Here is a 12089-nt window from a genome sequence, read left to right on the forward strand (position 1 = left end):
TCAGGCTGTGGAGAAACTCCACAACGAGGGATTAGCCAAATCCTGAGGTCTCCACTGGTGCTTCTGGGATACCCAAGCTGTCCTTGGGGAGGGGTAGCTGAGGGTCAGGGGCTCTGGGGCCCGAGGGTGGAGGTCCTACCTGCTCGATGTCCGGCTGCAGGGGACTATAGAGGGGCCGGGACTCCACGTGCTCAGGGACCAGGCCCTGCTGCCGGAGGACATGCAAGGCCAGACGCTCCTCCACTGGGCCCAGGTGTGGGTTCGGGACCCTGCCAGCCTCTGCCCCAGAGAGAAGACAAAAAAATTGCCAGGACAGAGTGAGCAGGAGATGTTAGGGGGGTCTGAGGGCCTCGGGAAGCTGTTAACCCTGCAGCCTCACCCCTAGCCCAGACACAGTTCTTCTGGCCCTCACGTCTCGTTCTCTGTAAGGGAAACCTCGTTGTCCACAGGCTCTGGGCTTAAAAGCCAGATTCCCCATTGCCACCAACTCTACCAAGCCTCTTCTGTAAGCTCTCCTTCCTTTTTCCCACCCAATACAAATTCTCCCCACCCTCCAAAGCCCACTCCTTCCAGGAAGCCCTTCCAGATTGCTCTCAACTCCGAGGCTCCACGAGCTCTTTTCCCAGATTGGGCATCTAAGTGCTCTCAGTAGTATTCTCTGTGTCATGCAATCTCTTTGATTAGTAGCAGTAGCTAAAATAATAGCAGTAACAGAGAACACTTATAAAGCAGGAGCCAGGCACTGCTCTTCATAAATATTGGCAGGGCTTGATCCTCAAAGTAACCCTAAAAGGTAAGTGCTATGATTAGCCCCATTTCACAGATGACAGACACGAAGCCCCGGGCAGCCACACAGCTGGGTAGCAGGGCAGCTGAGATCACACACTCATTAGGAAAGGCGCATGACTGGATGCGAATACCCCTCCCCTCCCCTGCGTGCTTCCCAGGTACAGCTCTACCTGCCAGGGGTTGGCTCAGGGACTGGTACTGTGGATGGGGTGAGGACACGGCGGTGGTTCTGACCCTGACAAGCCCGGCCAACCAGCCAGCAACATGAACTTGGAGCCCCCCTGACAGAGACCTTGACTGGTGGTAGGAGGGTCCACACGTGTCTATACACACGTACACACACAGGTCTGTGCACTCAGGTGTGCCCATGTTCACCAGCACAGGTTCTAACGTACACACACATACACACGTTCATCCGTCAAACCTGCCCTGCCCACTTTACTAGGTACCACTAAGGAAGCAGCACGGCACTGCAGAAGGACCACCGGGCCAGGAACCTGATTCTGCCTCTAACCGGCTGCGTGACTTTGGGCAGGTTGTTAACCACTCGTGGTCTGAACGGCCTCATCTGCAAAAACAGGGAGACGTCAGGCCTCACCAACTCTAGCTTTCTGGCTTTCTTTTCCTATGAATTTATGACCATGAGCCCTGGTTCCTGTGCTTAAGCTGCTCACAGACTAGCAGAAAGAAATGAGACCACCCCTAAAACAGATGCATGTTCTACAGGAAAAGAGACTGGGGGAGGGGTTAGGGCCTAATGGAAAGGAGCCTGGCTCAGCCACGACGTCGGAGAATCAGAGAAACGAAGAAGGAGGAGGGGGATTTGAGGTGAGGGAGCCAGAGCCTCCCTCCCCTTTTACAACCTCAGCACCAGCTCTGACATCAAACATCTCCGAAACCAGCAGGAGGCGAGGGGCCAGCTGGGTCTGCAAACACCTCTGGGGAGTCTGAGCTGCTCTGGGTGGGCCGTGCAGGCCTATGAGCATCTCAGACACACGGGGAGCACATGGCAGGACCCTTGGCAGGAGCATGAGACAGACCCAGAGCATTAGGCAAGACGGGGGCTACAGGGCTTCCTGCCACCCTTTGGATGTATCAGGTGAAGGAGTTGTGACTGGAGGCTCAGAAGGTACCGTCAAGGTGAAGCTGGCAGACTAGTATGATTAAGTAGAAAACTTTCTCAGCGGTGGGCTCTACCCAAACTCTGACCAGTCTGCCCACACAAAGCCAGAAGCAGACTGATCCTAACCATGACCCTGATCCTGGCTTCAGACTCACCCCTCATCTTGCCTCAGACAGGCCCCAACCTGGTCTTAGACTGAGCTCTGACCCTGACCCACCCTCACCGTGGCCCCACCTTGACCTCTAATTTTCACAATGGTGTCCCAGGTAAGTACTGGTCCCAAGAATACCAAGTGCAAGTTTAGTCCATCTGTGCTGCCCTGGAGAGACTCAAGACCACACTGTGCTGGTGTGGGTTGTGTCCAGTGGTTACATCCAGCAGGAGAGGACCCACAAGAGAGAGGGCGAGAGAGGGAGAACTCACCTATTTCTTCGATGGTGTATTCTTTATCCTGAAACACTACACGGTCTGTCCGGTACACGGGGGCCTTGACTCTGCGCTGCTGGCAGAACAGGTGGAGGAGCTGAGAGGGATGGAGCTGATCCCGCCACTGGTTGGGTCCAGAGCTGAGGCCCAAACACAAGACAAAGATGAGATGCTCCAGGACACTAATGGGGGCAGAGGTGTGTGCAGTGACCTATGCACCCACACGCACGGCATCACCCACCCTTCACTTTGCCTGTGGGCACCCTGTGTGATTGTTCATCATGACCGGGGAGCCCACTTCACACACATGGAGGTGGAACTGAAATGTTTCCAATTTCCAGCTTTAACGAATCAGACCCAGACAAGACCCAAGTTGGCAGGAAGTGGGTGGGGCTGGCCACACGTGAGTTCACCTTGGGGCCCAGCAGGGCTGTGTGTCCCATTGTCTGTCTCCCTTCTCCTTCCCCTCTCCAGGCCCTCTACGGTGCCTTAAGGAGAACTTGATTATAGACGTGAGGAAGAGCTGGGTTCTTAGCTTCAGATAAGCACGTTCAAATGCTAATCCCACCACTTACAAGTCCAGGTCTCAGTTTCCATATCTATGGAGTGGGGATAAGACCTGGGCTGACTGAGAGAGACAGTGTCTGTGCTGTGCTAGGCCCAGGTTGGCACACAGTCAGGGCTCGGCCCACAGTCAGGGAAGCAGCCAGTGCCCTGCACCTACATGCAGTAGGTCTGGGGGAGTCCGCAGCGAGCCCCAAACTTGGACAGCAGCCTGTTCTCCAGGTCGATAACCGTCTCCCCGATCTTTTCATCCTTGGAGAGGAGGTCGTAGTCATAGAGGGTAACCTTCAGGTCCTTCTCCAGAGGCAGAGTGCAGGTCAGCTCGAACATCCTATTGTGGGGGTAGGCGGTTGTCATGACGACGCCAGCTCCCAGAGGTCACCGGACACAGTGCAAACTCAAGTGGGTGGCAAGGCTGGAGCAAGAGCTAGAAAGCCACCCCTGGTGTCTCCTCCTCCTCTCCCAGGACTGGCCTGCAGTCCACCCTCCTCGAGCCTCCTATAGCTCTTACAGCACACCACCCACAGCGCTCCCAGTGCTGGGCTTGTCTGAGTGTGTGTGGTGTGTGGTGTGTGTGTGTGTGTGTGTGTGTGTGTGTGTGTGTGTGGTGTGTGTGTGTGTGTGTGTGTGTGTGTGTGTGTGTGTGTGTGTGTGTGTGGGTGTGTGTGTGTGTGTGTGGGTGTGTGTGTGTGTGTGTGTGTGTGGTATTCCCAAATAATCTGAGCTGGGCATATAGCAGATGCCTGCCTGATGGACCACAGAATGGACGAATGAAATGGAGCACAAGGTTAAAAATGAAGTTTCAACCAGGACACCTGGAGACAAGAGATGTGAAACTCCAGAGCCAGGTGCCAGAGCTCCAGAAATTTACCAAGGGCATGGCCTGGGATCCACTTTCCGGACTCCTGGGGCCTCACCACTCCTTCTGGAGTGGGATTAAGAGAGGATTTGTGAGTCCTGCCGTGCTCTGAGACCCCCCGTCACCTCCCACGGAGGTCAAGTGTAGAAGTGCTGTCCCTTCTCCCCTGAAATGAGTTCCCTGCAGGAGGGACACACAAGCCTGGCACCCGAGCTGTGGTGGAGGAAGCACAAGCAGCTTGTAGCAGAGAGGAGGTGGGGGCACGTTTGGGAGGAGCTGAGCTCCCGTCCTGGCTGGGCGCGGAACTGCAGCGCTGCCAGCGGAGCAGGGGGCGGCTGCTCTGAAGCCTGTCCCACGGGATCTGGGGCTCCAACAGCGAGAGACTGTGGGGCGGCCCATCTGAGAACGGGTTGCGGGGTATGGGAGAGGGACACCCGCTACAGGGACACAGCACCTGCCACATCCCAGGAGCTATGTTAGGAGGGCTCAGGGGGTGTCTGAAAAGCCCACAGGAAAGCAAACATCTGCCACCCCAAGGGTGCCGGATGGGGCAAAGTCAGCACTTGAGATGGGCCCCTCCTCTCACACAGGCTCCCCAGTCCTAGACCTGCAAGTATGGCGAAGGACGGCAGGAAGGGGCGGGGGGGACACTGGGCAAAGACCCTCCTCCCCTCCGCACACACCCTCAAGGCGCACACGCTGTGCCCAAGGTGGACGCAGCTGCGAGAGGGAGCGACTGCCCTCCAGCCATCCGGTGCGCTCCTGATGACACACGAATGCGCGTTCTGGTTATCAACTTGAGACGGTGGGCTGACGGCAAAGCGGACTGTCTAAACCTGAGCGGAAAGTGGCCTGCCTGCCAGTTTCCACTCAGGGAGTGAGGAAGGTCACCCGCACAGAATAAATGTCTACAGGAAACTGGCAGACAAAATCAGAGTTGTGTCTGATTATGTCCCATGAATTCTGCTGGTCAACACGTGGGTGATAGAAACAAAGAGCTTCTGCTGTGGACTCACAGAGGCTTGATCCCCCAAGCAGAGCAGGTGGCCGTGATCCGAGGGGGATGGTGAAACAGAGAGGGAGAGGCGTGTTTCTACACTAGCTCCCCTCCCCTGCCCTGGGCCCTGCGCGGTCCCGTCAGCATGGGGCCCCATGCTGGCCACTGGGGCTCACCACACAGGGTTCTTCTCTTCCACCCACCATCCTCCCCGCAGCCCTTCCCTCCAGTTCCAGCCTGGCAGTGGCTCATCATTGGCCAGGACTGTTTCCCCTTCAAAAATGGCATTTCCCCTGGCTGATTGGGTCTCTCTGCAGGGCCAGATGACTACAACTAACTCAAGAGACACCGGTTCATGAATCCAGTGTGTCGCTTGACAATATCGTTACATGCCTTCTCCTACAGGTGCTAGAGAAATAACTGCCAACCTCCCTCAAGATTCTCCTTTCTCTGCCCTAAATACGCTCGCATCCAAACAGCAAGCAAGTCAGGAAGCCTGGGAACTACTCCCATGCAATGGGCACTGCTTCCTCCTTCCCTCGTTCTTAGATTTTAGGAAGCATTTTACCCTCTTGAGTCCACATCCTTCCGCTATCTGCCACAGATGAACGTGCAACAGTAAAAGAGAATAACTACTAAATGTAATAGGAATCCTGGATTAGATCCTGAAACAGTAAAGGGGCATTAATGGAAAAATCGGCAAAATCCTAAAAGAGTCTAGAGTTTAGTTAATAGTAATGTGCCAATATCAATTTCTTAATTTTGATACATGTACCATGGTTAGGTAGGAATGTTAATGGTGGAGGAAATTGAGTGATGGGTATAGGAAAACTATAGTATCTTTGTAACTTTTCTGTAAATCTAAAATTATTCCAAAGTAAAAGTTGATCTAAAAAAAAGAAGAATTAGCAAATGCATGCTCTGGGTTTCCATTTAGATTTCTGATCTTCAAGGTAATTGTTTAACTAGGAGCTTCTGCAAGGACTCAAGCCTTTAGCGTTAAGGAAGCGCTAGCTGAGGTTACACCCTTACAGACATGCAAGATTTAGGGAACACAGCTTTGCTCCAGGAGATGGGGACTTCCCAGTGGCAGCCACATCTCTCCCGCTGGGCTGTGGGTGATCCAGACTGGCACCTCCACCCCAAGACCCAAGCCACCCCAACTTACTTTCCAAACACAGGCTCCAGAGTACAGGGGATGTAGCTGTCCTGGTCACTCACCGACTTCTTCCCTATGGAGATCCTGATGTAAGGATCACACTGGAGGAGGAGAAGGAAACACTTCAGCGACATAGCCTTCCCAACACGCTTCTGAGGCTCCTTCATTGCTCTGCCCCTCAAAGGGGCAAGGGGGCCTACCATCAAGAAGCTGCCTCCTGCCAGGCCAGCAGCCCCACCCTGCACACCACCCCCGATGTGGGCTTCTAGCCTCGGCTCTGGCAGTGGAAACTGGGCGCCTAAGTCCCCCATGCTCCCAATCCACTGCCCCACTGGGAGAGGGCGGGTGGGGGCCAGGCCCATATCCTCAGAAACATGCCAGCTTGTGTGACATATGTGACTGGGCCAAGCTGGGGTCCTGTCTGTGACCTCTGCTTCAGCAGGTGGAGAGGGAGAGAGACGGCCAGACTTTTTCAGCCCAACGCAGCCTCCCACAAGCAGCAGCATTCCCTCAACTAGCCTCTGGAGCAGCCAGGGCCACAGAACGTTTACGGTCAGTCTCGGCACCAGGAAGGCTTGACGTATATAAACTTGACCACAGCCACGTCTTGGAGGCCATCGGTGGTGCCTGGGCGGGGACTGTTCCATCTCTCCCTGTGATCTCCCAGCAGGGCATGGGCAGCTTTTCTCACCTTGAAAAGCAGGGCACCAGGGATTGGACACCAGGCCCCTACCCACAACCTAGGACACCTGCTAGGCCTGCACCTGTCTAAGGAGACAAGAGAAGACCCTAGCCTCGTACCTCTGAACCCACTGTCCCCCACTCCTGCCTCGCCTCTTCCTCTTACTCTCTCTTCCCAACTTTACTCTGTTCCTCCCCCCATCTCCGGGTAGCTCCAGACTCCCGCCCTCCCTCAAGCTCCCCTCCTTCGCTCAGGGTCAGGACTAGAGTAGGTCAGTGAGGTACTCGCCTCAGGCACAAAATTTAAGGGAAAGACAAAAAAGCTTAGTCATCAAAATAAACAACATTTTAATGTGATATTTTAAAAATTAAAACCAGCACCAACAGTCCATGATGAAGAAAATATCAAAGTTTTAAATAAAGACAGGATCAGGACTGCTGATTTTTCCTTTGGCCTCAGGCTCCGCCATGGCCAGGCCAGCACAGTTACCCATCATGCTCTACCCCTCCTTCTTCCCTCCCCACCCCACCCTTGAAAGTCCCACAAAGTCCTGCCCCAGTCTACACCATCAATGTCCCTTGTCCTTATGCCTTATCCTTGTGCTAAACCTACACTGAGTCTGCTCTCAAACCTTTGCCAAGGTTTCTGACTCCTCCTAAAATACGGTTTTCTTCTCCCTCCCAGCCTATCAAAACTCCATCAATGCTTAAGAATCCTATTCCTTCCAGGAAGTCTTCCCCATTATTCCAAAGTCTTGTATTGACTTTGGCCTTTTCTGACCTGGAACACTTGGCCTTGATAGAACTCCAATGCAGTCCCACCTCAGGTTTGTACATCTTTGTCTGGTGTCCCCACTTACTGTGAACTCCCTGGGGCAAAGAGTGTATCCAAATTCTGCAGCCTCTTTGTACCCCAGCCTACCATTTATTCCAGGGGAGGTGAGAGCTCTAGGAATGTTACCTTCCCATTGGGGTCCTTGGGCTGCAGGCCAAACGCTCGGATAATGTAGATGCGGACCAGGCATTCCTGGGGCCCCTGGGAAGCCAGCTGGTGGAACTGTCTTGGGGGAATGGGGATGGCCGGGTCTTCTGGGAGGGGATAAATTTTGAAGAGGCCCTGAACAGAAGGAAGGGTCAAGTTTAATCTTCATCCTCAGTGTCACCAATACAATCACCACTATGTCCCTTACTCTCATCACCACTGCAATCACTAAGCCCAATGCCATCCCATCACCCCCATCGCATTCTGCATCAGCAGCATCACCGTCACCACCATCATCTCCATCACCCACATGGTCACCAACTGCAGCACTGGGGTCATTACTGATGTTACTACAGTACTTCTGCCCCCACCCCCTTCACTCATGGCTGCCACTCCAGTCTTGGGCCTCCCTGGGTTAGAGATGTGTCCTCAAGGACTTACCTTAAACTCCCCAATGACAGATGGGTCTTCCATCTCCTCCTGAGTCTTGCCCCGGTAGAGCTTGAAGGTGTTACAAAAGTCAGACAGGCCCTCAAAGTCCTTCACATTCTCCAGTGGTGTGTCATAGACCTGCCACATGGGGGGACAAAAGAGGGGGACAAAGGAAAGAGGGAAAGAAGAGGGACAGCAAGGAAAGAGGAAACATGACAGTATTCAAGTAAAGGAAAGGAGAGAAAGGACAGAGAAGAAAATGAGGGGGAAAAGCCATAAGCAAATTAGAGAACAAAGGTCAAGAGGAAGGCAGGTGGGAGAGGTGGAGGTAAGAGAGGGGGCCAAGAAGGAAGAGAGGCAGAGAAGAAGAGAACAAAGGCAGAGAGAAAAAGGATGCAAATCATGGAGATGAGAGAGAGAAACGGGGTGGAGGGGGAACCAGAGAAGGGAGTAAGAGGGGAAGACATTTGTTCAGCAATGTTGGAAAACAGGGTTTTCTGATTAATCCAATATTCTAGATACCCGAGAGTCATCAGATACATGGGTGGTGCATTTTTTGAGAATAAGATCACAGTCAAACAAATAAATGAAAAGTTAACTGACTTTTTATTTGACGATCAAGACAGAACTCTAGAAGATTCACAAGTCAGCAAAATCCTTACTGTCCAGGATGTCCAAATGGCAGTGGATCAAATACTGGGCTGAGGATGTATTTTGAGCACCACTTTAAATTTGTCAACTCAATTTATTTGTCTCTCCTCTCAAACAATGACTTTTACTTGTTAGAGCATTGCTTAGACCTAAATGAAGCAGTAGTCTTCTATTATAGATGATTAAATGTACTTAATTAATAGTGATATTAACCCACTTAATATACATGCTAAAATTGGTTATAATCTGAAACTGACTGGCAAGACCGTCGGCCCTCCATATCTGCGGATTCCATGTGTTGAATCTGCAAATATGCAACCCGCGGGCACAGAGGGCCTACTGTACTTCAGGTAAGTCCCTTTCTCATCTCGCTAAACATTTTTTCTCATTAGGCCGAGCTCTAGTTCTATCTCTTCCATGAAGCTCAAGTTCTATCTCTTCTAAGAAATAATTAATTACGTGAGTGATATAGCTTCATTATTAAAAATTAGAAAATGTAAGTAGATATAAAGAAAATATTATTATTGCCTTAAATTCTGATTTCCAAAAATGACAACTAATTATTTGGTTAACATTTGGCATGTATCATTTTGAATATTTTCTTGCCATATTTATATAGTTGCATCATTTCAGTCAAAAGACCAATTCTTCGAGGTGTCTATACTACCGTTTTCACTTTCTTATTTCTGCTTCTATTTCTATTATTTTGTTCTACTATTTTAAGGATTTTTTATCTTCTAATTTCTTCAGTTGAAATTTTAATTACTTTGTTCCCTCTTTTCTGATAAGGAAAACACTTATTGCTATGAAATTGCCTCTGCTTACTACTGCCTTAGTATTGCCCCATTTGTTTTCATGTATAATGTGTTCATTTTTCTTTTCTTGGCATTCCATAATTATAGTTTTATTTTTACTTTTTGATCTAAAATCTATATGTGTAATTAGTTTTCTTTCTTTTGTTTTAACGTAAGTTTTTAAGGCTATAAACTTCCTCTGAATAGTGCTTTAACTGTAACCAGTAAGTTCTAAAAGGTAGGGTTTTATCCTTGCTTCCCAGATATTCTGCAATTTCTCTTATATTTTCTCTTTCACCAAGAATTGTTAAAAGAGAGTTGATTTTTTAAAAATTTTCCAGATAGAAGTTTTCTTGTGCTTTTGAGCTTGTTATTAATTTCTAATTTTATGGCATTATATTCAGAAAACATTGTCAGTGTTTCGTCACTTTTTGAATTTTATTAAGATTTTCTTTATGCTCTATCACATGGTCGATTTTTGTTTTGGAGTTTTTTAAATTAATTTTTATTGGGGTATAGTTGCTTTACAATATTGTGTTAGTTTCTGCTGTGCAGCAAAGTGAATCAGTTATACGTATACATATATCCACTCTTTTTTAGATTTCCTTCCCACTTAGGTCATCACAGAGCACTAAGTAGAGTTCCCTGTGCTATACAGTAGGTTCTCAATAGTTATCCATTTTATACATAGTAGTGTATATACGCCAATTTTGTAAATGTGCCATAGGGGTGTCTCTATTTTCAAGCTACCAGGTTCAATCAGGTTAGTAATTACTTTAGTCTTCTATATCCTCTCATGCTTTTGTCCCCTTGACCTGACATGAACTGAGAAAAGTGAATTAAAATCTCCGCCACAAACCAGTATATTTCTATTTCTTCTTCTATCTCTTGTAATTTCTGTTTTGTAAATATTGAGGTATTATTTAGCACATAGATATTCTCATGACCATCATAACTAGGAATTGCAGCATTTAGCATTCTAAAGTGCCATTCTTTGTCTCATCTAATTTGGGGGACCTGTGTATGCTCTCATCTAATATTAAGATTGTGACTTCTGCTTTCTTTTCATCTGCATTTGCCTGGCACACACTTTCCCAATCTTTGATATTCAACTTTTATGAAGTGTTTTATTTTAGAGTTAGATTTTGCTTTGAGATCTGCTTTAAATTTTGTGATTAATAAATGATTGATATGACATGTATTGATATGACAGATATGTTTGGTCTGGTTTTACATTTGTATTATATTTACATAGTCATGTAATATGTTTATATTATATTTCCTAGTTTCATAGGGTTTTTCTAAAAATCTTTGCATGGTCTGTTTTCTCTGTGTGTGTGTGTGTGTGTGTGTGTGTGTGTGTGTGTGTGTGTGTGTTTTAGTTTTTCTGAGAGCTAAAATGACCTGAGTTTATGCTCTAATATTATTGTGTCTTTAGGGGCAGTATTCATGGGTTCCCCACTATAGCAATGATAAAATAATCAAATTTCATCTTCCTCCCTCTCCCTCTCCATCACCTAGTTTTAGACAATATTATCTATCTTAATGTTTATGTTCGTGCTGTTTGCTTATAATTTGCTTATATGCCTATTATTTGATTTGCCAATTTTATTATTTATATATTACATATATTAATAGCATAAACATACCTTTCAAACCACTTTAAGTGTACAGTTCAATGACATTAAGTACAGTCGCACTTTTATGCTCCCATCACCACCATTTATCTCCAGAATTTTTTTCATCCTCCCCAGTTGAAACCCCAAACTCACTAAACAATAACTCCCTTTCTCCCCCCGCCCCCAGTGCCTGGCAACCATCATTCCACTTTCTGTCTCTATGAATTTATTACTCTAAGTACTGCACACGAGTGGAATCACGCAGTATTTGCCCTTTTGCAACTAGCTTACTTCACTTAACATATGTCTTAAAGATTCACCCATGTTGTAGCATGGGTCAGAATTTCCTTCCCTTTTAAGGCTGAATAATATTTCATTGTATGTAATTACCATATTTTGTTTATTCATTCATCAGTCAATGGACATTTAGGTTGTTTCCACATTTCGTGATTTCCAATTTTAAATAATATCTGTCAATTCTATTTATTCTGTAATATGACTATCAGTGCCCTTACTCTGTATTCCATCCTCTTTCCTCTTTACCTAACTTTTGTCAGTTTTATCATTTCTACATTTTCAGTATATAAGGTATTTACATTCTGTCCAGCTACCCTAACCCTCCCATTTGTTTCCATCTTAGGCCTAAGGTAAAATATGCTCACAACCAGTCCTTTGGTTATGGTTTTCCCAGTTACCTCCAAGTTGAGATGGCTCCTAGATGAGCTCCAATTCATCCCGTAGGAGTCCCTCAAGATGGGCTCCTGGGAGCCATACTACCTGTCTCCTGAATGTGAATACCTGTGTGTCTGTAGCCTTTATGCTTGAAGGGCCGCTTGGCTGAATGTCAAATCCTTGGGTCACCCTTTCTTTCCCTGATGATCTTACACATGGTGCTCTATCATCTTTGGGCATTAAATGTTGTAGAGAAAGTGAAGTCACTTTGATTTCTTTCCTTTTTTAAATTATTTAAATTTGTGTGGGGGGAGAATGTATGTCTACCCAGAGAATTTTTT

General features: G+C 47.9%; 1 protein-coding gene across 21 annotated transcripts in view; it reads right to left on the reverse strand.

The window, feature by feature from the left end:
• DYSF (dysferlin) overlaps positions 1–12089 on the reverse strand; it is a 223761-nt gene that overhangs the window by 23346 nt on the left and 188326 nt on the right. For all 21 annotated transcript variants that reach the window (XM_033400464.2, XM_004277066.3, XM_004277062.3 and 18 more), the window contains 6 exons: positions 8022–8150; positions 7560–7715; positions 5927–6018; positions 3063–3233; positions 2336–2478; positions 140–279 (listed from right to left, as the gene is read on the reverse strand). In XM_033400464.2, the coding sequence (XP_033256355.2) occupies positions 140–279; positions 2336–2478; positions 3063–3233; positions 5927–6018; positions 7560–7715; positions 8022–8150 (831 nt within the window). The remainder of the gene's footprint in view (positions 1–139; positions 280–2335; positions 2479–3062; positions 3234–5926; positions 6019–7559; positions 7716–8021; positions 8151–12089) is intronic.

This window comes from Orcinus orca, chromosome 13 (assembly GCF_937001465.1).
Source record: "Orcinus orca chromosome 13, mOrcOrc1.1, whole genome shotgun sequence".
Lineage (NCBI taxonomy): Eukaryota > Metazoa > Chordata > Mammalia > Artiodactyla > Delphinidae > Orcinus > Orcinus orca.